We start from the raw sequence: 27,497 nt of genomic DNA on the forward strand, positions 1-27,497 counted from the left end.
TTAAGTTGCATGATATAAGAGACGATCTGCAACCAAAGAGAAGCGATTAGAGGTTGCTAAAATGTATTTAATGGGAGATTCTCTTATGCTTAAATTAAATAAAATTTTAAAAAGAAACAATAGAGAACTGAAAAGAATAATGAGGTGAAATCAAGGTGAAAGCCTTCCTCACTTAAGGTCCTCTGGCCTAGTTTATATAGAAAAAAGATGAAAGTCCATCGCGATTTGGTCATTTAATCTTTAAATGAGCTATTATACTCTATTTTGACATGCCGTCCTAAATAGTTACATCCTTTCTTATCTGATATGTTAAGATCATATCGAACTATAACTGTCCATGCTGTTTACCTAAAGGCTTGCTCAACCTTTGATTTTTCATGCGTCACATTCATCCAACTATTGATCGGTCTAGTTGGCAAGCATGATTTTAGCGGGCATCAAATCCGAGCTATCTCAAAATGCCTCCAAAAGGTTAATTTATTTTTTCTCTATTTTCCTCCCTCAATATATATATGAACAAAGTTAGGAATCTAATTTACCATGAAGATGGGATTTTTGAGGTTTAATTGCATGAAGCTCATGCTTGGTGCCTATCACATGATTTAGGTAAATAGTTTGGAGTATTTTGTTTTTTATTTTTTGAACTTTCTTTAAAATAGACTGGGGTTAAGTTTTAATATTGAAGCTAATCCAATTCTAGGTTTTGAGGTAGGCAGTGTGAAATTAGGCAAAATTATAATGTTCAAGCTGAGTGAGTGACTGTCCTTCTATATATGAGATTAACTTGATTACAAGGGTACCCATGAATCATCTACTTCCCCAACACTATCCCACTAAATAATCTCTCAGGTGGGGAAGGAACAAACTCATGATTGAAGGTTTTTCAATCTCTGTGACAAATCCTATTATGCTCCTAGGTTCAATCTCACTCTCGAGTTGATATTTGACAAGATTTCCACCCAAGGAAAAAAAAAATTGCAACGAGTTTTTTCTTTCCTTCTTTTATTTTTCCTTTTATTTACGTATAATTTTCATTTACCAATAAACTACTTAGGGTTTTAGTAAGATCCATTGATTTGGACCTGATTGAGACCCTAACTGATCTTGACACAAATCTGTAGACTTATTCTGCTCGGCTGTAGAGCCAAAAATAGACCCATCAAAGGTTTTAAGTCCAATAAGTCTTGTACCCAGCTAGACTCCCCTATATTATGACTATGGGACCGGATTTTATGGAATTCAGTCCATTTAGAACTCCCACCAGGAATTTTGAGCTTTACCCTTATACCATTTGCATTTTTTATACAATTTATTAGCTATATTTCATAACAATGTCGATAGCAAACTTTTCTGGGGCATGGAAGGAATTGAGAATACGAAATATCATAATATGCATGGGACTTATGCCCAAATGTAACCATGCTTGATCCAAACTTTGCAAGAATTGATGAGTGTTCAACCGTTCCCATGATAAGCACCCAAAGTAATTTGGTGAAGCCACACCATATGCAGGCACAAGATCTAGACCCAACGCCCATTTCAGACCGCCAGCTCAACTGGCCATTCGGGTGAAGCCCATGATGAATACCCCCAACTAACAATCTTGATTATATAGTTGACGGACAGACTTTCTTCCAAACAAATAGTTAGAATGTAGCCAAACGTTCTAAAGAATCAGGTCTGACAAACCTACAAATTCTGACTAAGGCTCAATCTCCAAATAAAAAGAGGTACCAAGGGACCCCAAGGTAAGTAAGTTGAACTGAAAGAAAGACTAAGAAAAGAGCACTCCGCTCTTTCGCAACCTCTTTTTTTTTTTTCTCTCTACTATTCCTCAAGCTTCGACTGATTTAACCATCAGAGAATCCCCCGTTGGAACACCTCCTATGAGTGTGGATTTTCTTTGTAGATCCCCCTCAACATCCCAGACTCCTGGTAGCGCTTATCTCCAGCCACATTAGCCATCTTCCGAAGCCTTGTGGCAATAGTAAAATTTGAGTCTGTAGCTAGCATGCTTCAACTCAACTTGTAGACTCGATGAACTCTATATAATCCTAACTACTTGATTGGATAAGGATTGAGTTAAACATCTTAATCCTTCTACGAGTTTGGGTCAGAGTTGAGAGGTACTCAAGTCCCACTAGTAGCATCATATGTTTATCTAATTTTAGGCGGTGTTTGCTTCGCAATTGGAATTAGAATGAGAATGTGAATCATAATGGATAAGAATCAGAATTAGAATGGCCAAATCTTCCACAATGCTTGATTCATGATCGGAATCAAAATCAAAATCGAAATTGCAAAAAAAATTTGAATCCTTAGGGGAGAGTAGGGATTGTGTTTTAGATAGATTGAGCCATTCTGATTTTGCTCGAAATCGGAATAGGATTCCTCCCAATCAAATGACTAGAATGGGAGTCACCTACTTTTCCATTCCGATTTCAAACCCTAATTCTTTTCAACTAAATGCTCCCTTAATTTACTAAGAGAAAGAGGAAGAGATCTATCTATTCTATGATTATCTATGTCGAATGAGTTGGAGGTTCACCATCGTAGACTTGCATCCAGAACGTCCAATTGCCATCCAGAGAGGGAGACAGCTCTAATGCAATATGCCCGATGGGAGCATTAGTTGGCACGGTTCCTAGAAGATACATGTACCTAAGTTTAACTTTTATGGGTGGTGTCTTATTTTGTACTTTTGGTTGGTATTTTCTAAGTTCTACATATGCATGTTAATTTTCTCCCCTTTCTTTGGGGTGTTTGGTTACAAAAAACCCTCTGATCTAGAGAAATGCTGTTGAAACTTGGAAAAAGTTCAGATCTAAAGGAGAGCAGACGTGGCTCATACTTCTTCACCAAAAGGATATCAATTTGTGAATCCAACTGACATCATATCGATTAAAAAAAAAAAAAAAGTTGATGAACATAAGCTGTCTCATGAACCTGCCTCATGGTACCAAACATTTTCCTACCACTAACTTTGTAGTCCCCAGTCCAAACAATCGGTGGCTTAGCCTCATCATCCCTTTCCTCATGAATCTCACATGCAAGCAAAGCCAAAAGAACCACATGCTGTTTCCTTAATCCACACGACTTTGCACATGGAATCTCTTTTCCTTTCCCTTTCCCTTCTAGTTTTTCTATGTCACTGTTCTGTGTCTAGAGAGACTGCCTCATGTCTGAAACCTTTTCTATCAATACTCCTCAATCATGGTGGCCTGCTGCTGTAAACTTATTATAATGAATTCTAATTATAGTAAGGTTCTAAAACCCGACCGATGGTCAAATTTAATATTCTTCATGCATGTTGGACACAATTTAATATAAGAAAAATATAAACTAAATCTACTTCTCTGTTACATCCTTTGCAAGTTAATTGCACTCCTTGAATATACAAAAGCTTACCATAGAAAAGGGTAGTAATTTCATTCTAGTGTTGAATTCTTCATCCATTTTGCCTCTGGATCACATTGCATGAATGAAACTTTTGTCCATTTATTTCATTTAAATATGGAGTGCCACCATCATATCAGACCTCATGATAAGAGGAGAGAGAGAAGTCCAAGTGGCCTCTGCATTGGGTGACAAGAGCAGATGGATAGCTTCAGAAGATATGGCAAATGGCAAACTTCAGACCCACACAAAATGTTTTATAATCTGAGCATCCTAAAAGTAAGATACAATTTACATACCTAATATATTATATTTTCCTATGTCACTGTGATACAATAAGAGGACTAACTCACTAGATATCCCAAACATGACAGCTTAATACTCATTTTTATTTCACACTGTGGAAGCAAAGTTCTTCTGTTATACATTGGAGTCTTCTCCATGGCCAGAGTGTAATCCAACAAGATGCAGGGATGTTTAATTTCGACTTCTTCCTGCTCGCTGCGCCCTGAAAAGGCCATGTTCTCCTTCTGTCACGCGTCCTCGTGCATGGTAAAAGCTTCGAATAATTATCAGATTTCTAGCATCATAACAGTATGCACCAATAACAACAGTGGCTAATTGTAGGCTTCTAATACTCTTGCTCATTGGACAGTTTTGAGTCCCCTAGCTAGACTTCTGAAGAAGAAGTGTCCCACAAAGAAGGAGCAGAACTATCTCAATGCTCACCAACCCATGTGTTGTCTATCATGATAGTCTCAAGTTTGAACTGGCTCTTTTTCTGTGGGCCACATGGTTCTCTAGGCCGTCACTTCCATGTCAAGGACTACTTCTCATGTTCTCAGTTGCTAATATTTCTTGAACTGTCCCAGTCTCAACAAGGGGGCCTCATGCTATGGTTGTTCACCATGTTTCACGCAACTACTTTGCCTTTGATTGAACCATTATCGAGAAAATGTACCACCAAATGTGGTGTTCTTTCCCTCTGTGCAAAGTTAACAAGTTTGTTTTGTAGTGACATCAAATTATTGATCCAGCTGAAAAACTAGCTTGTTTGGATCATTGGATTTCATGAACCCAAAGTGAAAGTTCAGCATAAGGATTCCACTTAAAGCATTACTTGTCTTCATGAATGTTCTGCTCTCAACTCTCTCTCTCTCTCTCTCTCTCTCACAACCCTCCTCACATATCACCATTTCCACCACCTCAATTAGCATATATAAGATCACCTTGCTTTATTCTAAAGGGTACCCTTTAAAATGCGAAACTATGTATCTCAATCCTCCCATGCGTCTCTGTCATGATAGCCTAAACTAGGACTAGCTCCTCTGGTGTGGGCCACAAAGCTCCCTATGTTGTCACTTCAATTCTAATAGTCTTAATTTCCTGGCATTGCTTTTCTTCCCTAGTCTCAGTACAGAAGAACGAATTGCATTTAAGTACGGGGAAACCCTTCAGCCACATTACCCGCAATACTATTGATAAGAGAAATAGGAAAGTTCACAGGCTATATACCATCCATTCAAGTAGCTACCCCACCATTTTAGGGGGAAAAGAAAACAGAAGACAAGTACTTGGTATAATTGTACAAATTTAATGCGTCTTAAATAGTAATATGAAAAATCTAACTAAAAATTGTCCCCCATATGTCCTCGGTGGGTGGTCGTGTTGGGTTCATGATCAGTATGGAATCAGAATGGGTTGAAAATGATCATATCTTTTGATACATTTGATTTGTGATTGAAATTAAAATCAGAATCCAAATAAACTTTGAACATTAAGAAAGATAATAAAGATTATGTTTCGGAGGATTGAAGTATCTTTATTTTTTTTAGAATCAAAAGAGAAATGAAACTCTCTCCAATCAAACAGCTGAAATGGGAGTCGTTCATTCTTATTTCAGAATCTAACTCCTCCCAACTAAACATACTTTAATTGTGAAATCAAAACATACTGTGCTTCTCAAAAATAGTATGAGATTGGCACTCATGCTTAGAATTTGACATAAAAAAATACATTGATTAAAATCTCTATTTTTATTGTAGAAGTCACAGAAAGGTCAGCATGTGCTACAATAGTCTTCTGAAAGGCAAGTGGATCAACACATCAGGAGTATTTTGCATGTTACAATAATATTGAGATGGGTGACAAAACCTTGATTTTTAAATTATTAAATTCCAAGAAGTGACAGTGGAGGATGCTAACAAGAAAGAAAGGAGGAAAAAACAACATCATTTGGATTAGGTAATAGAATCAATTATGATTGTAACCTGCAGTAAGCAATCATGGAACAATCGCTTTATATCACTTAGTTGCAAACAGTGGGTTATCCATTAGCTCCAAAAATAATATACTTCAATCAAAGTTTAGGTCTCTCTTGACCCTAACACAAAATGCGCATGATTGGATCCAAGACTTGCATGACCATCTCCTCCAATCTAATCAAGTTTATGCCGACTTCAGGCATCCTTCTCTTCGCTTTCTATTAGGTTTTAAATTCCTAGATCCAATCATGTTTGAAGGCAATGGATCTAAAGTCAGCAGGTTGGCGCCTCTTGGATTTGAACCAAGGTGGTGGCACCAAGTTTTGGACTTCCTCACCAATAATGGTCTGTCCCACCCAAACATCTTATCCCCCAACCAAGGAAAGGTGATGAATAACTTTGTTTTATTTATTTTTCTCAAGGGAACACTGAAATGGAGATTTGGGAGGGCCATGTGTTGGGGACTGTAGGAGGAGAGAGTACCCTTGGCCACAAATGATGTCACTGAGCTGCCCCACATGACCTCCTTCCTAGGTTTTTTTTTTTTTACTTGGTGAGTGTGCTTCAAATTAAATCAAAAGCATGCACACAAAAGAAGTTGGGCCTATATTACCTCCTTTTGTAACTGTCTCTTTCCTAGAAGTACTTTGAGAAGCCTTTTTTTTCTTTTTTTTTTTTCCCCCTCTCAAACCTTTGTTTCAAAAATCCAATAACGTGGCTCTACCTCCTGGTGCTTCTATCAATGTCCAATCCCTTTTGGTTGAGGTCACTGGGGAAGCATCTTTCCAAATGGGAACATATGTTCGCTTATACCCATATCCTTCTAGATATTATAATAATATTATTTTATTATATTAATAATATTTAATATTAACTATGCGGTGGTTATGCCTCTTAAAAGTTTATACCATACATGAGGAAACGGACATGCACGTGGGATGCATCTTGAGCCGTAGACATGCCCATGGGAGTTAGTTGAAAAAAGGGGTACGGAAAAAGCTTTTTAATGCGGGAGTGATGGCAATGGCATTTGGGGCATGATAAGTGGTTTCAATCCCTATGTCAATTTTGTTTGAACAAACTCCAATGATTTTTATATAAAATATAATATTTTAAAATTTTTTATGTACAAAAAAAAAAATATATTTTATACACCATATGTGACATAGAAAAAATATACTATCTCATTTGATTAGATTATATAGCTATTTTTTTTATAAATATTGAATATCTATAATTTTATTTTTTTATTTAAAATTTTGAAAGACGAAAATATTCCTCCTCTTCTGAAAAAAATTATGACATCTTATGGTCATATTATGACATCTTGCAGTCAAATTATGACTTCCTATTCATAATTTGGTCATATGATGTCGTAAGGAAGGGAGAGATATTTTCATCATTTAAAAATTTCATAAATTTGTAATGACAAAAGTATCTTTCTTTTTTTTTGACTTTTGAAAAAAAATTATGACTTTTTATGTACAAGAAGTCATAAGTTAATCACAGAATATCATAATATGGCTATAGGATATCATAATTTTTTCAAAATAGGAGAAATATTTTTGTCATTCGAAATTTTAAATGAAAAAATAGAACAGCAAGTATTAAATACGTTATTAAATGTGCGTTGGAAAGTAGTGGCTACATGCTCCAAAGTGGATGGATGGTGCACTTCACGTCATTTTTATTGCACCACATGTAGTGTACAAAGATTTGTTCGGCTTTGGTGATATATGGCTCCACATATTTTCTTAATTAGATGTGGCACTTTGACGATGGCAAATAAGGTTTTCAGTTAGAACTCTAAGATAGTGCGTGTGCCCATATAATCCATATGTTCTTTAGCTTCAACATTTTCCTTCTTAATAAGTGCAGTGTAAGAATAGTATTTACATGTCGATTGCAAAAATAAATTATATAACTATTCTGCATATACCTCTCTATGTGAAGTTATATCAGTTGCATTTCTAAATTACTTTGTTTACCTTGAAATCTTAGCCCAAACCAATATATATAAAAAAAGATTTAATGGTTTGGTAGTGGCCTAAATAACAAACGAAAAATATGTTCTAATGTTGAAATGAATTAATTAACCTTGAAATAATTGTAGGTTTAAAGAAATTACAAATTTTGTTTCTATAGCCCAAGCCGGTCAATATACCACGATATGCTAAATTTTTTGAAAGAAGAGAGGCTAGATTTGACAATTGAGGAAGAGCTCTAATTCGGAGACTAATTGAAGAGTTGTGAGTAAAGGTGTTGAAGTAGTTTTTTCCACAAAGCAAGAATTTGTTTCTTCTTTATGATTTTTCATGAGTTTTTTTCTTTGATTTTAGATTTGATTATCAATGGTTGTGGTAACGTGAACATCGGCAGCTTCCCATATAAGAGGTAGTTTTATGTTTGAGAAGAGGAAATAAAACTAAAGATATTATCATGAAATGTAGCTATTAGATTTGTTATCTGCTCAAGAAATAGAGGGGGAAAAGATTTCTTAGCCACTATCTTATGCCAAACTGCTGTCCTCTGATTCAATTTCTTTGCACTTTGCAATAGAAGTGCTGATTCCTATATCTGTCACAAGGAAAAAGCAATAGATACACTTTCACTACTACTAGAATTATAGCAAAATGGTATAAATTTAGCTGTGTTCTAAAGCATCTAGAAATGGCTATTTGGTCATGAAAACTTAGGGAAAATATGACTAAGAAACATGATTTTTTTTTTTTTTTTTTTTTGCTATGCCGGGTAATTTACACTGTTTTGGTATGAATACATTCAAAAAAATCAAAAAAAAAAAAAAAAAAAATCCTGAAGGCCCCTTGGAGTAGATGCCAAGTTGGTCTATAGCAATATGATATTACTTCAAGCAATATATTATGGCCCACAATAACAACTGCATGTATGGTAAGCGATAACAATGCAAATGTGGGGATAGCTGGGACGCATCCACGAGACAACAAAATGAGCACATTGGCATCAACCTTTGGTAAGAGTTGTCGTTGCCCTTGTGATGGCAAAAATGCAGAGGCATGTTTTACGTCCGTCCCAAGATGACCATGGAAATAGGAATGCGAGTGAGGTAGACAATTTTGATTCACGTCCAACTAGATCAAGACCTAATATGTGCTAGAAGTTGAGGCCAATGGGCTAGGTATGGGTCCCAACCTGAGAAAAGAAGTCCAATCAACTCGGACAAGAATTCAAAACATTATGTCAACTCGATCGAACCAAATTGGCTAGACAAATTTTAGAATTATAGAAGAAGATTTGGTCCACCAATGATCTATTTCCAGCTAGGGTGTAGACTATATGTTCGAAGTGGATTAGGGCTGGATTGAGTCAAGCTGCACAAGAACCTAACTAGACTCACTTGCAAACCTAGACAGGAAGATAGTGTGAGGGGAAGGGTGCTCGATTTATTAGTTGGCATTAGAGAGAAGAAAAAATAGGAAAACATATGGAACAAAGTTCACCGTCTCCTTGAATTGTAATTGATGTAGGACAGGAGAAGAAGAGGAAGAAGAAGAAGGAGAAGCAACGAGAAGAAGGAGGAAAAGAAGACAAAAGGAGAGAGCAACTAAATACTCTCAAATCTCAATATCGTAAAAATAAAATTTATTAATTTCTAAATACAATAAAATTTTTAATTTCTATTTTTGTGGCGAACAAAAGTGCGCTGTCCTCCCTCGGCAATAGTCTTAGCTAGTGCCAACACAAGATGGTCATTATAAAACTGGTAACCTCTTCAAGTTGGAATTTGCAGCTCCTTTGATCAGCAAAACCTTCTAGAATCTTTGTTTGTTCTATCAGACATCTAGTTGGCGATGATTCCTCTAAAATAAAAAATAATACATGGTTCGGGACACACTAACCCTCTAAGATTGCTAGATGTACTAGAGTTGGCCCCCACCAAATTTCACATAATTTTTAGGTTGGGTCCTTAACAACAGGAGAGTATCTTTATCCAATCACATACTTTTTTCCAAAGCTGCCCAACTACTATATCAGCATCAGCCCTAGAGGAGTAAACAGGTGGGATCCAAGTGAAACTTTTCTTTTCATCCTTTTGACCCAATGATCAAGCAACAAACTGGCAGGAGTGTGGGCTTCATTCCTCCACCACCACAACCATCACCAAGGCATGTCAGCTCAAAGCATCTCAACTTTCCACAGTGCCATCATCTATGAAGCCCATCGTTACCTTCTTCTTCACCAGACTTCTCTCAGTAACAAAAACCAACATGAACTGTAGTGATCATGGTAGAGGAAAGAATGTTGATCATGCATCATGGTAGCGGCCTTGGCACTGCACTCCGGCCAGCAGCTACCTCCAACAACAGCAAACCAGCGGACTGAGAACAAAGCAGAACCATTTCTTCAAATGTAATTGAGATGCTACTTCTGTTCAAGGCCATGGGCTGCAGCATTCCTCAGACAAGCAATGTACCTGGTGTCCTCGATGTCACGGGCTGCAGCTTCTACCAGGAACTAGACATGATTCTTTCTGGCCAGCCAACAAGCATGCTAACAAGTATATAGTTTTGACTTGACATGATGTTTTGGGCACAATAATTATGGAGGTAATCCAACTTAAGTGGTCAGACTAGGCACATGTTGTAAGCCAGTCCATGGAGAATCACCATAAGGCTCTCAAAGAAAGGAGTCTAGATTCTGTCATTAGTAGTCTTGGACCACCTGAATCTACACCACTGAGATTGATGCCTTCATGACAATGTCCTGCTAGCAAACAGTGAATCATCCCTGGCAAGAGAGATTTGGAGCTGGAGCTTTCCTTGTTGCTATTGAATGAAGTGGTTGTCAATCAAAAAAGCTTCATGGGATTGGTCAATGTACTGGCATGCTTGTGTCTCTTGCAGTCTTTGGTGCATTAGATTGGTCAATCTCTGACAACTGGACAAAGGCTAATGCGTCGCAGATGCAAAGCGATAAATATGAGAATTTTATTCAAAATTTGTGGTACCAGCTGCATAATTGGCAGCATGCTTGGCCAATAATAGTGATGATAACATTGATGTGACAAATTTTTTTTTTTTTGTATGAAGACTGCATTTATTTTCAATATATTTTAGAATCCTATGAGAGCGAATAGATTTCAGTAGCTATAGTAATCTTACCTGCAACCGATCACTTTGCTGGTGACCAGTTTTGAATGTTAATGACAATGTTACTCAATGGCCAGATTCTTTTCATTGAACTCACTGTTTCTGAATCTGATGGAGCAATTCTGACATAGCTTTCAGCAGCCACTACATGTAGTTTGCACTCATGGACCGATCGACCCAACTGATTCCTTTTCTGCTTTAAATGTTTTCACCTTTTCCCCGCTACATGTTGCCAAGGCATGATGGTCTTGTCCTAGTAAAGCTTTTTCAGGAGCTGAGAGTTGAAAGGAATTTACCAAAATTTGAAGCATGAAGAGCCCATGACCAAGAAAATTGAGAATATCTTTGCTTTCACCGTCATCACCTAACTTCACATGGCTGTGTCAAAATCTTCACATGATGATTACGATTGAGGATTTCATCTTTACGTGAAGTTCCCATTGGAAGATATGCGGACACTCCAATCAATTCCCAAAATTTCCACATTTCTATAAATTCACTCGAATAAAACAAACAACTTGGGTGATGATGTTCATTAGATTCTTAAGATGATCCATCTATTACGAACACAATTTTTCCTTGGGGAAAAAAGGCATAATTCCCATTCGTCTTCTAATGTATTGCCTTGTCTTTCTCAGATAACATGGACTGCCTTAATGATGATACCGTATTCAATATAACCTGGTGTACTTCTCCCATCCCCAAGTCCATCGATATTGGTGCTCCATATCATATGGAAGTGCTTAACCAAACAAGGCTACTCAAATGCGATGAAGGGCAATGAAGAATGACAACAATAGCTGATAAACCGATGGAAGGACCCATAAAGGTGTGATCTTGGTCACTCACGATGAATCATGATGTGATTTGGTTATAGTCATGGTAGTCTTTGGTTAAACATCCTGCTTTCAAAGAGAATTCAAACCTTTCTGGATAATTGAGATAATCTCGAAGGGAAAATAAGAACATCTAAATCAACCAAAGAATGCTGGTGTTTTCCGACAACGGGTGAATTCATCAAGATCTTAACTATCTATTGCAGATGCCGAGGAATGTTACTGTCATGGAGAAGGTGGGCCATTGTGCAGAACAAAAAATGAATGGCATTGGAAACATTTTGCAGTGGTTCATTGATACTGGCTTTCATATCACGTGGTAGTTATGTAGTCGCAAGCACCAACAGTTCTGAGTGTCTCCAGGGGAGAGTAATAATTCCATGGTAGGCTGTCTTCAATGCAAGCTTATACTGTACAAGTAGCAGGACTAAATTTAGATGAGAGTGCAGCTTGACTGTTAGTGATGTGTGTAATGAACTATTATTGGGAGAAAACCGCTGCACCAGATTCCTTGTAGTTGTGATTAGGGAATTATCGAACGCATTGTGTGAATGGCATTCTGTTTCACTATTGAAATGGATGTTCATGAACAAGCGAAGTCGACGCGTACGGTAATTAGGCATTTCGTATGATGTGATGTGACCTGCTGGATCTAGAACTCGAGTTTGCTAGAACTCGATTTCGCTGCGGAATGGCAATTATTATTGTTTGAGGAGGAACCTGATGTGAAGTCAGAGGAAGAATTGCACGTAAAAAGAAAGAGGCTATTTTTGATATCTGGTAAAAGAATGAGGTTTTCAGAGCTAGAAGCCTCTGCAACAAAAGATCATGGGAATTACTGAAAATGACTTGCTTTAGGTCTCATCACTCTTATGAACGGGCATAGAGATGGGCAGCCCATAGGCCCAATTTTACATTGTTCATGCTGCAGTCTGGACTCCTACGCTGGCTCTGTGGAAATGGAAGTCCCTTGCCTGTTCCCAGCCCCATCCCTGCTAATTAGGAAGCCAGTAGGCTTAGAAGCTTTTGTTCGAGCTATCGTTCTGACTCAGATGATGATGTTATCATTTCTTATGCTGGTCCAGCTTTTCATCATCCGGCAAGAATTAAGTAGAAATGTCCAATGTGAGGTACTAAGTTGAATGATTTGGAGTTGCTTGTGAGTTTAATTTGATAAGGTCTACACTTCCGCGTGAGTTGCAGATGTTGCTTTAACTTCCATAAATTTACCACTTTATGGTCTCCTCTGTTAAAGGAGCAGACCAACAAAGTTGTGTTCATTGTAATACTCGAGAGGAAATGCAAGTCTTGAGGCAGCACTCAACTGCTCATTTGATTACATGACCTGAAAACCTCACCGGCAAAGTTCATGGATGAATCCAACTGGGCAGGAGCTTCAACTATATGAAGAATCATTAATTTTGACACTTTCTTGTTCCAATTGAAACAAATTTCGTGCAAATAGAAGGTACAATAATAGAATTCTCTCAATACAGCTATGTGTGAAAATATAAAAATGAAAAATAATCATCTCCTGCCCCCGTTAGTCAGCTTTCACTTTCAGCAACTAATGAAATCCTCTGGACCAAGAAATTTGGTATGGTACAGGCTGGTATGGCAGACAGGTCGCTAGATCTGCATCTTTTGATTTGCAAAAGCTGTAGTTTAAATATTTTAGCCATTGCTCTGCAATCTTAGCGTCCAAGAGCAAAATTTTTTTGTGCCCGGCAACTGCAACAGCTCTTCAATTTAGAAAAGCAAAAATTGCTCAGATGCCATTTCCGAAGTTTGAATGAATTGTTATCGGACTACAAATACAAAGATGCTGCAAATACTATATCACGCTTGATCTTAGTAACCGCCTCTTCAAATTTTGATTCCAATTCAGTCTCTCCAATGGATTTGGATGCCAAATTTAGCTGTTGCAGAACTTCCTCGAGCCTTCTAATGGCCCTGATTAAGCTACCTTCAAAAACTTGTGTAATCTCCATGATTTCGTAGAATTTGGATCCTTTTGCCCATGCATACACTGCTTCCATGATATCAGGGCGAAAAGAATTCACAAAATTCTCCACATCAATTTGGACCTGTGGAGCAAAAATAGAAGCATATCAGTGGCTTATTGGGATTAGGATCAGTTGTTTTATTCTCGTAACTTGCAGTTTCCATGTAACCCTTGCAGAGGTTACCCTGAATATAAGGAAAAATAAAAAAAATTAAGGTCAAGTAGGTGGACACCTTGCACTCAAGCTGAACATTGGCAACCCTTCTTGCTGTCTCTTGCAGCTGAGAGAAAAGAAGGTCGAGCTCTTCCCTTGGTTTCTGGGCATCCTGGAGCTTCTCCTGCCATACAAAACATGAGAGAAGTGCAACCATCTCCTCCACATTCACATCCTTCAGTACCCCACTGAACATAAGCTCTGTTAGTGTTAATTCATCAGCAGTGCTGATCTCACAGGCAACCTTGCCCTTCAACTCTACAACATCTTCACTGGTAATATATCTGCAAACCACACAAGGCCACAGTCAAACAACAACAAAAATGGAAAACTTCCAGGAAACAGAAAAGGTGAGAAACCATGAAGGATACGTGTACAGCATTTTAATGTTCGCATGTTACACGCTAAAGGGTCTCCTTGATCATTAACAGTCCTTAAACAATTTCTTGCCATGACCATTAAAGTTCCAGCACCCTTCTACCAGGAAATGTTCCAGATCGGCTTAAAAAAACGTCCAAGAGCCATCTTATAGCATGGCCTGACTTCTACCATTAACATTACATGACTTCAATAAAATACTTTTCCTCTGGGTTAGGACCGGCGTCAGAAGTGGTTCAGACACTTGGGTTAATATAATTTTAATTAATATCCCCTAAGAAAAATATAAAATACTATTTTTAATGCAAGAACATACTCCATCTTCTTGCTCGCCAATGCCTATACATAAGCCATCGCTAGCATACTCAACTCACCCCTCCCAAAAAAAAAGCTCATAATTTTTATCTTTAGCCTTTTGGCTTTGTATATTTTGATTGATGATTTATTTATCCACATAAGTCAACATGCATAGAGTGACCCCAAAACAAAGATGTTCAGTATCAATGGCATTTAGGGTCTGTTTGGATTCCCTGATAAGGTATGAACAGAATATACCCTACATGATGAAGGCCTTGAAGAAGCTAGGGGGGATAGAACACCAGAGAGTTTTTTCCTACAAGGGAAACCTTGATTCATAGACTCCCAAAGAAGGGGATACTGGAAATCAACTCTCAGAGAGAATCCAGTATCTTCAATGTTGGGGATTGTCCACTCTGCAACAATGCCTCTTACTTTCATTGATTTTTCACTGATTTTCTCCACCGCAGTGCCCTCCATGGGATCTTATTGCCAGATAATTGATTCTGGCATCCAAAGAGGGCCTTAATCTCAGATAATACACATGGGCTATATGGTCAAAATAAGGAGGCATTACCCCAGCCTGCGAAGAACTCGTTTCCGTGCCTTCAGTTCATCCTTGAAGGCAAGCACTGTTGAAGAACGCATTGTTTTCTTGATTGACTTGATTTTAGCAGTCAATTCATGCTTTGCATGCAGAACTTTCAGCTTTTGTTGGATAAGTGGTGAATTCCGGATTTCGTGTCTGTCAAATAGACTCTCTAGAGCTTCTATCCTTCTAACAGCTTTTCTATATGAATTAGATTGTACCTGAATTCATATGAGATGTTAAGGACCATAAAGAAAAATTAATAAAACCCCAAAAAAATAAGAAATAGAAGAACTGTTGCTCACTTTCATATCCTCTTCAGGATCTAAAAGAGGTATCCCATCTTTGGCAAACCTGGAAAGAACTTCTGAAACCTTTTTCAATGTATTCTCCCGAGATTCTAGTGGCAACAGATCCTTAGGTATGAACAGACGGATGCTGCTTAAACTTTCAAACTGTTTCAGAAATCAGTCGTGTGACTTCTTGATCAAAAAAATGCTTGAAAGACAAAAATAGGATGCCGGAACTAATAATGCTTCTGCACAAGGATTGAAGAAAATATAGTAAACACTAAATTTGAATTCAAAGAAACAAAATTAATGATGACCTGAGAAAGAGGCAATGAAACCACAGCAGGTTCTCCACGCTCATTTAAAGGAACAATCTTCATGGTTTTCTTTGAACCCACTTCCTTATTCACAACACACCTTGTGAGGACGTCAACTGTATAATCAGCATCCTCAGGTCTTTTATCTGCAACATTTAAAGAGAAGTTAGTGTAAACAAAAATAATGAAAATATGAATTGAACACCATTGCCCAAAACAATGATCAGTCAATTCACATTACAAACATACAATAAATGCAGGGTTGCAGAATTGAGCTTTGAGTTTTCTTACCTTCACCAGGGATTTTCACCTTTTCAAAATTAATAATCACTCCCCATGTCACTAAAGCATCTGTTGAGAAAGATGGATTCTTGTCACCATTAGTGCATTGAATGCGCACAAGCCTGCCAGGCTGCAGGAATGGTAAACAGTATTTTGGGGAAAATACAACATCACGGACATCATTCTTCAAACTTCTGTACTGCTGTAAGAGATCGTAATAATCTTTCAAGCTCTCCTCTTCTTCGATAATCATAGAGTCTCTCTCTATTTCCAATTCCTTTACTTGTTTCTGCAGAAAACGTGGAAATGGATTGGAAACTAGCATCAAGCAAAAGCAAACTATATGAATAATTTAAAAAAAGCTAAAATCCAATCAGTTCTATACACATGAGGAAAAGGAGATGGTAGACAAAGTAACTGGCAGATAATATCTTCCTTTTTTCGTAATTTGGAATGAATCACACCACCCATACTTTAGGATATTTTCAGGTCATAACACGTTTAGCAAAAGGTGCTACACACAAGCTTAAAGAAACAAAAGACAGCAATTTACTCAATTTTAGTCAGCAGCAACAAACCTCAAGTTCAGGAAGGGCCTGATAAACTTGAAACTGATAAAATGAGTATCAAAAAGTCTATGATATTTTCAGGTCATGTTAAGTTTAATAAAAGAAGCTACACACATGTTTAAAGAAACAAGACAACCTTAATTTTAGTCAATAGCAACAAACCTCAAGATCAGGAAGGGCCCGATCAGCTTGAAACTGATAAAACGAGTATCGAAGAAGTTTTTCTGGATCACCATCTTCGCTACGCATTTGGTTTAACAGCATGTTGTAGCTCAGGTGGAACGCACTGAGTAATAAGAGAAATTGTATCAGCAAGTAGCTCTATTTTACATAAGCCAAAGGAAAGTTCATGAAATTACCACTAAGAAATTATAGCAGCATCAGAGGCATTTAACATGAAGAAGTGTTAGTTACATTCTCCCCAAAGCCAATCAATCATATCACAAGCTTCTGATCTATGTTTTGAGTGACTTCCATTTTTAATTCCAAAAACACATTATCATCCCATAAGGAGCCCTAAAGCCTTCAACAATGTATCAGCTTCATAAAATGAAGAAATTTATCCCTTGCAGGGTCTGCTGAACTGCATCAAGCTAGTCAATTCGGGGCGTACCAGACTGGATGTGTCCAGGACCAGCATGGTTTTGACTTTAAAACAGTTCCACACCCCTCCCCCCTTGCAACACAGTTCCATGCTTCCCTCCCTCTTGCGACTCGATTCCATGCTCCCCACCTCCTTGCAACTCGATTCCATGCCCTCCCTGCTTGCGAGAACGGTAAGCTCCTCCCTCGTTCCCTCTATGGGTTGGGTTAGGGCTAGGGTTTCCCTCCCTGTTCCTAACTCTCCACCCCTCCCCTCCCATCCCCTCTCTCTTCCTCTCTCATTTTCTCCCCCTTTGCCTCTCTCTCCCTCTCTCACTCACCCTATGTTGATACACTCTGAAACGGCATGGTATAGACCTGTATCATGCCAAACTGATTGCCAACTGGTACCCTCTCCGGTGCTGGTTTAGCAAACCTTAATCCCTTGGCTTGTTTAGACTACTTAAATGCTACTTAGATCAAAAGAAAAATGTTTGCCAATGGCAAAATATCAGTACCCTTATTCTTTGGAAATTTTAATTCTATCTTGTTAATCAACAAGCCCAAAAGATATATTCTTCCATAAATCAATTTATCTCCATCAGTTAAAGTTAGTGGTGAAGGTGTAAATGTATCCTCAATTTGCTTAGGGCAGAATTTCACTAATCTTCTCCTCTAAAAATTTAAATTCAATGTTGTTAATTAACAAGCCCAAAAGTTATAATCTTTCACATATCAATTTATCTCCACAAGTTATAGCTAATGTGTGAAAGTAGGGTTCGCCGTCTCAATACCAAATCCCATACTGGTACCATCCTATTACAGTATTGGTACATGATTCGGTACAGTACGAGATAGTATACTGATATGAAACTGGTATGGTATAGTATGGTACACCCCATATCAGGTAGTACGGGGCGGTGGGCCAAACCATATGTGTAAGTGCGTTTCCTCAAGTGTCCACATGACATCCACAAAGTTATCCAAAAAATGTATCATTTTGTGTGAACCTACACGATATTATGGTTAAATATACATGCATGTATACACTCACATGCATGGTACATACATAAATGTAGAATACGAAAGTCCTCGTTAAATATGGAGTTCCAAAATACAACACAATCTAAGGAGTGATTTTGTTCAAATGAATATTCAAATGACTAGAAGTATGACATTAATATCATCCGGCATTCTCAGAAAAATGACACATTATTAAGGGTGAGCAAAAATCAAATCTGAACCAATCAAACCGGTGAAACCGAATCAAACTGCAGGTTCGGTTTGGTTTGAAATTTTATTCGATTTGGTTTGATTGGTTTTTGACATATAAAAAACAGATTTAGATTGGTTCAAGTTTATCAGTAAATAAAACCGTTCTCAAACCGAACCGGACCGGCTTTAATAAAACGATGTCGTTTTGATTGGGATGTTGTTTATGTTGGAGTATCAATGTATTAGAGAACCATTCTAGATTTATGGTGTTGTTTATCAATTTGGTTTTGTGTTGATTAGCCTTAAACCCTAAGTGACTTACTGGATTATTTATTTTCATTGTAATATGTTGGAGATTTTTATTTTAATTCTTAATGATGGTGCTTGTTTAAGGATTTTATTTTGTTGAGTGACAATATCTTACGTTAATTTAAATTATTTTACTTGATAAATTCTCTTGGAGGTACTCTTATGTGAAAAAGAAACAAATCTTCATGAATCACTATAGATATATATATATATATATATATATATATATATATATATATATATAAACCGGTAAACCAAAGCAAACCAGACAGTTTAAACCATGTTGGTTTGGTTTCAATCTTCTATTGGTCCGGTTTGGTTTCTAGAAATGCCAAACCATTTAGGGCTGGTTCGGCTTAAGTTTGAGCATGAAACCAGTCCAAACTGGACCATGCTCACCCCTACATATTATCAAGCACCTAGAAGACAAGAAATTCACAATTTATTAGAAAGCAATGTCCTACCTGTTTAAACAATCTGCACTTCCTTTGAGCATCATTTTAGCTGTTGACGGCTCCATTTTCTCATCCACCATTAGAATGCAAATGCCACGCTGATCGATACCTCGTCGTCCAGCACGGCCACTCATCTGGATATACTCTCCACTGGATATCCATCTGAATTTATCGCCATCGAATTTGCGTACGTTTGTAAAAACCACAGTTTTGGCAGGCATGTTCAGACCTATACTAAAGGTTTCTGTGGCAAACAAACACTGAAGCAAAAGGTTTCAGAGAAATAGTGCAAGGATTCAATTTGAAAAATTAATCATTTTAAATATAAATGCCAATTGAATGTTCAGCACATTGATTCTTAAAATATAGAAAAAGAGAAAAATAGCCTTCTAAAACAATGTATGCATTTTAAATTATCTGCATAAAAATGATACTGCGTCCCAAGTCAAAATTGACTTTCAAGGTTGGACATATCATACAGGAAAACATGTACTAGACACTCCTTCCAATTTTAAATGGAAAATATATCAAGGGATGAAAATAAATCTCTCTTAAATACAGCTATATTTTTTCCAAACAAAAAGTTGCTCATATCTAAGTGATGGAGAAATGTCCAATGCTTATATGATTATTGGATATTGGATGATTCTGATATGGGCAAGAAGAGGTGATAAGAAATGGGAAGCTAACTGATTTTTTAAGGATGTAAGGATGATAATTCATCAAACAGCCATGTAAGTCATGTGAAAATAGAAAAATATCCGTTAATTTGCCGATTAGCCATTGTCCGTCTATGTCAGGAAGAAAGAAGAAATAAAAGTGGGACAGTCAAATATTTGGGTGGGTTGATATCATTGAGCAAAGAATGAATTAAGATATCATCATACATGGGATCATCAGAAGCTGTCAAACTTTGATGGATTCTATATTGATATATAAAAATGATCTTGTATGAATGGGTAAAAGTCTAAAAATCAAGCTTAAGATTAGGCTAAATCAGCTACTCCAGATTTTTAAGTTCCATCAGAAACTATCTGCTACTAGTTCCCCTATCACCAGCTTATGCGTAGGCATCCATTACACATCCTAAAGAAACATAAACATATTATGATATTAACAAAAAAAAAAAAAAAAACACACCCCTTTTTACCGAATTAAGTGACTGAAATAAATATGAATCAAATGATATTTGCCAATTCAGAATATGCATCGCCAAGGAACAAAAATCCTATGTTTCCACAAAGCCACAATGAACCTTAATTGATGCACATACATAAACACACAGGAAAAAAAAAAAAGGAGAAAAGCCAGGTCATAGAAGTATCTAAGAAAATTGTCAGCATTTTTTGAATATAAAGTAAATCAACAACATCTGATATCAACCTTGATGAGGCCTTCTTGAAAGAGAATTTCAATCACTTCCTTCAGAATTGGAAGTAGACCAGAATGATGTACACCAATTCCACGTTTCAAAAGTGGTAGCATATTTGTAACCTGTGGAGAGAAAAACAATATGGTGATTTTTTTTTGAGAATTAATTTACAATAATTAATATGATATAATCACATGAGGAATATAAAGAACTTCATATCAGCTGGTATACAGGAGATGTTTACAGTGAGGCTATAAGAAATGGATAAGACTACATGTATAAGACGACTCTAATAAATAGAGGAGCATGATATACACCAGCATGGTACCTACCAGCTGAACTCTAAGATCGATCGATCACAGATTCATGCTAGGAACACTCCTATTTCCTTTGAGAAACAGACAGGCACCAAAGCAATTTTGAATTACAATCTCCTAGAAAAATTATGCAAAGAAGGAAAAATAATGTAAAGCAAAACAAAATGGAACAAGAAAAATCAGCCTCAACAAACTTAAGTGTCATAATGTCCAAGAAACATATTAGCAAAAAAGTAACTCTTCATTTAATGGAACATAAATTTCTTCTCATTCTGCACCCTATATGCATATATTTATTACTTTCTTAACATCAAAAACATTTCAATCTCCAACATCTTCTATTTCTAGCAAAACCTATGAATTTCAAATATGGGATTCCTCAATGCTAAGCATTCCATATACACCTATAAAATGGAAGTTGTAGGACTCTTTTGTCTGTTAATGGGCCTTCAATCCTTGCAAAGAGGTACATAAATCTAGTGGCATGAGAGGATTTTTTTTTAGTTATCAAAGAACTAACATAATTAGGTCCTTTTGGACATTTAAGGGCTCAAATGAGGCTCCTACTCAACATGCAGATCTGATACCAATTTTTCAAACGTAAAATTGCTCAGAGGTTATAGCAGAGACTCCATGCCATTTTTATTGTGTCAGGTGAATTTTCAAGCTCCAATCTTCACAAAGAGTATACATAACAGACTAGTTTTTGATCGTTACCCAAGTAATGAAATTTAAGCAGCTATGCTCCTTGAAATTTTTAAAGCTCCCCATTTTTGCAGCTGCAAGGCCACAGAGTACACAATCTTTCTTAGAAAGTTACCTAATATAAGCTTGAAAGTTATGTGAACCTATAAATCGGCTGGACAAAACAATTACCCAAGAACCAAGAGGAAGCTTGTCACTGAACACTCATCGAAAGATTTTAAGAACTGCAATAACAAATTATGTAAAACCTATGACGTAAAAGATCTATAGGAGATGGACTTAAAAGTAGGAGCCACACGCCTGTAAAGAGCTATGAGCATTAGGTTATGCCTTTCAATATGTAGTTTACTCCTATAACATAAAAAGATGAATCATATGACAGGTTAAATGTTCCTTGTTGACTTTAGGTAGAATACCATGAAAATATAATGGGATAACAGCTAAAGGTTTATAAAACAAACCCAACAAGTCCAGTCCCACTTCCCCATCCTAACTTTAATATCATAATTGCATCAGAGTCACACACTCCAAAAGGACCAAGGATAGGGTAGGGATGAGACACAAGGAAATGAAACAGAGAAGATATTGTGAGCGAACAAGTGCATGCTGGATTCTTCTACTGAATAGATAAGAAATTAGAATGAAAAGATTCTACCAACCTATGAGCATGTTATATCGAAATTAATCTCTTGTTTCATTCAAGTGGTAATTCAAAAAAAAAAAAAAAGTTAGCATCAAGATGCCCAGAGACAGAAATAACCTTTACCTATAAACCAGATCGCTCCACACAGGAGGGAAAAATGATCACCAATCAACAACGTGTCTCATATTATAATGTAGGCATGAAATCATTTTAAGATACCCAGAAAGCCAGATCCACAACAAATTCCAGCAAGACCTCTGTAGTCCATCAAGGGTTTTGTATCCTCTTAATCTTCAGCGCACTAACTACCAAGCAAGTTCAGATAAAGGATTTGGATGGAATTTCATCAATAATGAAGGCACAAAGCTTTAAATGCTTCAACAAATTATAACTATTTCCCTCACGAAATACCTTACAATTTAGAGCTTTCTTCAGGAGCATGGGCATCTATTTACAGATTTAGTAACAGATCCAGTGTTGGTAAAATAACTTATCTACAAGACAACAAACAGTTACTCACTTACTATCAGAGATAAACAAAGAAAATGACTAGTTTTCTGATCTAAGTGCCACAAAAGATTTAAGTGCTACAATGAACAAGATAGCCAAAACCCAACCTTGTTCAATCACTTAAAATTCCACCATGTCAGTGACATGCTTGTCATATCCTCTCTTTTGTTTGTCTATTAGTTTTTGCTATAGCTAACATCATTATAAATCTCTCAACAATAAATATTTATTATTGCTGATATAAGATTTAGCCCACATTCAGTTGCTACCATTAGAGATTACGTGCTTCATAATAGCTGATCTCATATGCATGAGTGAAAAATAGTACAAGTTATGAACTAATAAACCACAGAATGATATCTGACCTGGGGAAGCTTCTTATCATCATCAGAAAGCAGATCCATTGCACTCCAAAAAATGGTTTCAATATTCACTTTCTCATCATCTTCATTTAAGTCCATCTTTGCCATCTAAAATGAAAATAAGGGACACCAGATATAAACTACATAACCATAAAGAAAAAAAAACATAACTGATTCTTACAAACTAAAATGAAATTTAAAAATTGTGAAATAAGCAAAATAACAATGACCTCAATTTCAATCAAGATTCACCATCTCAATAGTGGACTTCATACCGATACCATCCTATTACAATATTAATATATGGTTCGGTATGATACAGTAGTGTCGATATAGGATGGTATGCCGCACCAGTATGTACGTCCTGTATTGTCCAGTATGGCGCGGTGTGGCAGACCATGATTTTCATGAATCTATTTAGTCATCTATAATTCTAGAAACAACATCCATCAGATGGCTCCATAGGCAAATTGACCCATAATGTCCTGAACTAGCCCCAATTGACTGCTACCACCCGAAACCAGCTCAAACTCCTCATACCACTAAGTGCTTCTAAGTATTGAGCTAAAAATTGTTCTTACACCCTTCTTTGGGGTACCAGCCTGTACCATATGTTAGAATGGTAATGCACTATAGTTCATAAAGTACAAGGTAGGATGGTATGGAGCCATTCCATGATATTTGAATTATAAACAAATTAAAAGAAATCTCTAGTACAGCTTCCTACCTAAGTTTTTTTTCTTCATTATTCCAGTGAGTTCAGGAAAATATTTATTTATCAATCAAGGATGAATTAAGGCAAACAATGAATTCCCAATCAGGTATCCATATATGCAAGTTGTAATACAGTACACTAAATTACTATTTCATTTATTAATATCATCTTAATGGAACCTAAATGCAATGTAAAACCTTTGGAACAGCATTAACACAACTTGATAAGCAAAATACTGATGAAGAAATGCAAATGGGCAAACCAAGTATACAATAGTCAAAATATAAGCTTTACCTGCATTGCCAGAAATTCACATTCCCTTTTGCTAAAGCTGAAGAGTATGACAGGGTCATACTGGCGCTGAATTATCATCTTCACCATCTTAAATATGTCACTCTCCTCACTAGGTTTGCCTGCTACTATTCCCTTCTGCCACTTCCCATTCTCCCTTTTCTTCCCACCTTCACCTGCAGGAATAAGTGCATTTAAAGCTTTTTGAAAACTGTCTTCTCGAAATTTTCCCTTCTCATCCACCACCAAATATAAGCCATCACCACCAGATGGAAAAATGTAGTGCTGTAGAGGTGTAGGTCGATAATCAGTATAAACAATGTGACAAGGCTGCCGATGAACCTGGATACAACATAAAACATGCACTGCATGAACAAATTTGTGACACGACCAACCAAATCAACATAATAAAGGGGATCTCAGAAATTTCCACTAATGACTGAGCTCAAAATTCACAAAGTAAATAGATATCCAATTACTCCTAAATATCAATTATATAATGAGGCATGAGCAAGAACCTTTGCAACCCAGTCAGCAAATTCCTTTGCATTAGGAACTGTTGCAGAGAGAAATACAAAATGTGAGTTCTTTGGAGCCATTACAATACTCTCTTCCCAAACAACACCTCTCTCCCTGTCTCGCATGTAATGGACTTCGTCAAAAATTATCCAAGCCACCTCCCGCATGATCTCTGACCCTTTGTACTGCATACTTCGCCAAATTTCAGTGGTCATGACCTAAAAATTTGATTTAACATTAGAATGATTGCATATCCAGGCATGATTGCAGCCAAAGACAAGAAATTTAAGGAACCATAAAATGCACTATTTGTTCTACCAGGCATGAGGCACTAGGCTCAATTGTCACATCCCCTGTCATGAGACCAACATCAGAGAACTCCTCTTTAAATTCTCTATACTTTTGGTTGCTAAGAGCCTTGATCGGAGATGTATAGATGACCCGTTGCTGGTCTCGCAAGGACATTGCGATAGCATACAAAGCAACCACCGTCTTCCCTGCTGACGTATGTGCTGATACCTAGAAAACCCTCAAACAAAAGAAATTCACACTTTTCAGCTAAATTGCACAGATACACATTAAACAGCAGTTTGGACTTTGGACCATATAAACATCAAAATCAAGAATGGATAATTACATTTCATGTGCTAGATTTCCATGATTTATAAGAGAAAAACATGATGAGACAGAATAATTAAACGTTTTTTGTAATAAAACAAATTGCATGCCCATCATATTTAAATATTAAGGACTAAGAGATGACGGTTCATATCTGCCACGACAAGGAGAGTTTGATTCTCACACAATTAACTACGAGAAAAGTACAAACAGAAAGGAAAAGGAGCAAATTTTAAGCTTGTACAGAAGTTTAATGACACTTCCAATGCAGACATTTTTTCCTATAAAGCCAGAAACAAACCTTGGAATTGCAATTTTAACAGGATTTCAATCCAAGAGATTCTATTTTCCTTCCAAATTCTCATGAACAACAAACCACAAACTGAATTAAAAATAAACCCTAAACAGCGACAACGAATTCGGAGTGATTTTTTTAAGCTTGTGAAAATATTTACATGACACTTCCATGAACATTAGTTCGAGATACAAGAACTTTTTTTTTGAAAAAAAAGGTCTAGAAATCCTTTGAAAAAATGGTCCAATTTCTCGTTAGAAACAGACCAAAAACTAAAATTTTGACCCACAAGGAAAAGGAATGAGAGAAGTGGGAGGCAACTTACCATGACAGATTCGCCATTATCAAGGCACTTGATGGCTTCGGACTGAAAGGGGTCGAGCTCAAAGGGGAACTCCTTGGCCGGCTTGGGCTTCTCGCCAGTGGGGTGGGAGGTGGACGGGCGAGTCGGGACGTAGCCCTCCGGGTAGGAGACGTCGTGGAGGCAGGACACCGGCTCGTCGACGTAGGCCGGCTCCGGCTCCTCCCTCGCCGCTTTCTGAGGCCGGGCGAGGTCCGCGGCCGGCTCTTCTAGGGTTTTTCTCTTCACCGACGCCATTCGGGACAGAGGGAGAGGGAGAAGGGGATTTGGAGGTGAGGAAGAACCCTAGAAGGGGTTTAGGGTAGGGTTCTTCGATTGGTAAGAGGAAGAACGAACCAACGAAACCCTAAATTTGAGACAGTGAACCAAGAGGGAGGCGGGGTTGGGAATTTGGTATCAAACAGAATATAGCTCTCCGACATGACGTGGCATGGCAGGTATGGATTGGTGGAAGAAGTGGGGCCCAGAGGTTTCATAGCTCAGCCCGTTGTTGCTGTAACCACGCAAAGTAAACCGGCTTTGTGAGCTTGACATTAAATCAGAGTTTTTGCCGACCCATTGCGCGTGGAAACCCACACTCTTAGTGTAATATATATATATAGATATATATATATAAATAAAAAATTAAAAAAATAGAATGATCAAATAAACTGTCTACATCAGCAGTAAATTTTTATACATAAATATCATGCGGATCCAAATCAAGTTTTTATACCCTATCTAACTATTCTTTCGATATTAAATGCAAGCATAATGGATGGTATTAAAATCGACTTATATCTATTTAATTAGATGATTAAAATCTGCTGTTATTGATCTTTGAAATATGAATGGACATGCTCTTACTATTCATTCAAAATATTTTTTAATAAATTATTTTTTTATCATATAATCAATGATATAATTTTATAACCCATGTGTAACGCGCAGGATAAAAAATTAGTTTCTATATAATAAATGAATCTCGAGGAGATCTATAATTGAATCTTATTTTTTATATTTAACATATGATAAATGATTATATGTTGCCATTTATAAAATTTATATTTTATTTTAATTAATAGCATAAGTCATTAAATTTTATTTTTTATATTTTATGTATTGTTACTTAATGATTGGTATATCTAGTTATTACGTAGTAACATAAAATTGGAGTCTCAAACCATTGAGGGATTATTCATCAAATTTTATTGTCTATATTTTATGTACAAAATTTAAGTTTTATTATAATGAATGACCCATAAGGAGTCTTATTCAATTTTATTTTTCAAATGATTTTGAAGTCATTACGAAAGTGCTTGAATATCTATATCTGTGGGGATCAATGTAAATTTGTACTTAATTTCACATTAGTTATTCACTGAAAAGATCTTGAATATTTAAACAGGATCAAAGAATCCAAATAATACCTTCCAGCTAGTTTTTTTAGATAAAATTTTGGATTGTTGCAAGTGATATCAAAGCCGACTCGGCCCATAAGATTAGGAGAAATTATAGCATGAGTTCATTAGAATTGATCCGGACCGATCGAGATGTTTATGAATGAATGCACGGATGTATAGATTCAAGCCTTTAGTTTAACGAGGACATCATGACTTAAAAAGAGAGAATATGTGAAGATTTGTGTATATTTATATTTAGTCATATATCGATTATTTATTA

The 27,497-nt window shown here is 36.8% G+C and overlaps 1 protein-coding gene across 1 annotated transcript; it reads right to left on the bottom strand.

Moving 5' to 3' along the window:
- Positions 1-13,030: 13,030 nt before the first annotated feature.
- Positions 13,031-26,209, bottom strand: LOC105033482 (DExH-box ATP-dependent RNA helicase DExH9). The gene is made up of 14 exons (XM_010908310.3): positions 25,800-26,209; positions 24,880-25,080; positions 24,561-24,779; positions 24,046-24,384; positions 23,040-23,144; positions 20,511-20,621; positions 19,137-19,387; positions 16,729-16,852; positions 16,007-16,286; positions 15,716-15,861; positions 15,414-15,563; positions 15,097-15,329; positions 13,864-14,128; positions 13,031-13,712 (listed from the first exon to the last, which is right to left on the bottom strand). Exons 1-14 carry the CDS (start codon positions 26,070-26,072, stop codon positions 13,434-13,436), a joined length of 2,976 nt encoding a protein of 991 aa, XP_010906612.1. The 5' UTR covers positions 26,073-26,209; the 3' UTR covers positions 13,031-13,433.
- Positions 26,210-27,497: the final 1,288 nt, after the last annotated feature.

This window comes from Elaeis guineensis, chromosome 12, assembly GCF_000442705.2.
Source record: "Elaeis guineensis isolate ETL-2024a chromosome 12, EG11, whole genome shotgun sequence".
Taxonomy (NCBI): Eukaryota; Viridiplantae; Streptophyta; class Magnoliopsida; order Arecales; family Arecaceae; genus Elaeis; species Elaeis guineensis.

Coding starts and splice junctions, on each gene's coding strand:
- LOC105033482 (XM_010908310.3), bottom strand. CDS start 26,072: ATGGCGTCGGTGAAGAGAAAAACCCTAGAAGAGCCGGCCGCGGACCTC. Junction 23,145..24,045: donor GTGAATTTCTGGCAATGCAG/GTAAAGCTTATA, acceptor TTTTCATTTTAG/ATGGCAAAGATGGACTTAAA. Junction 20,622..23,039: donor ATGATAAGAAGCTTCCCCAG/GTCAGATATCAT, acceptor TTCTCTCCACAG/GTTACAAATATGCTACCACT.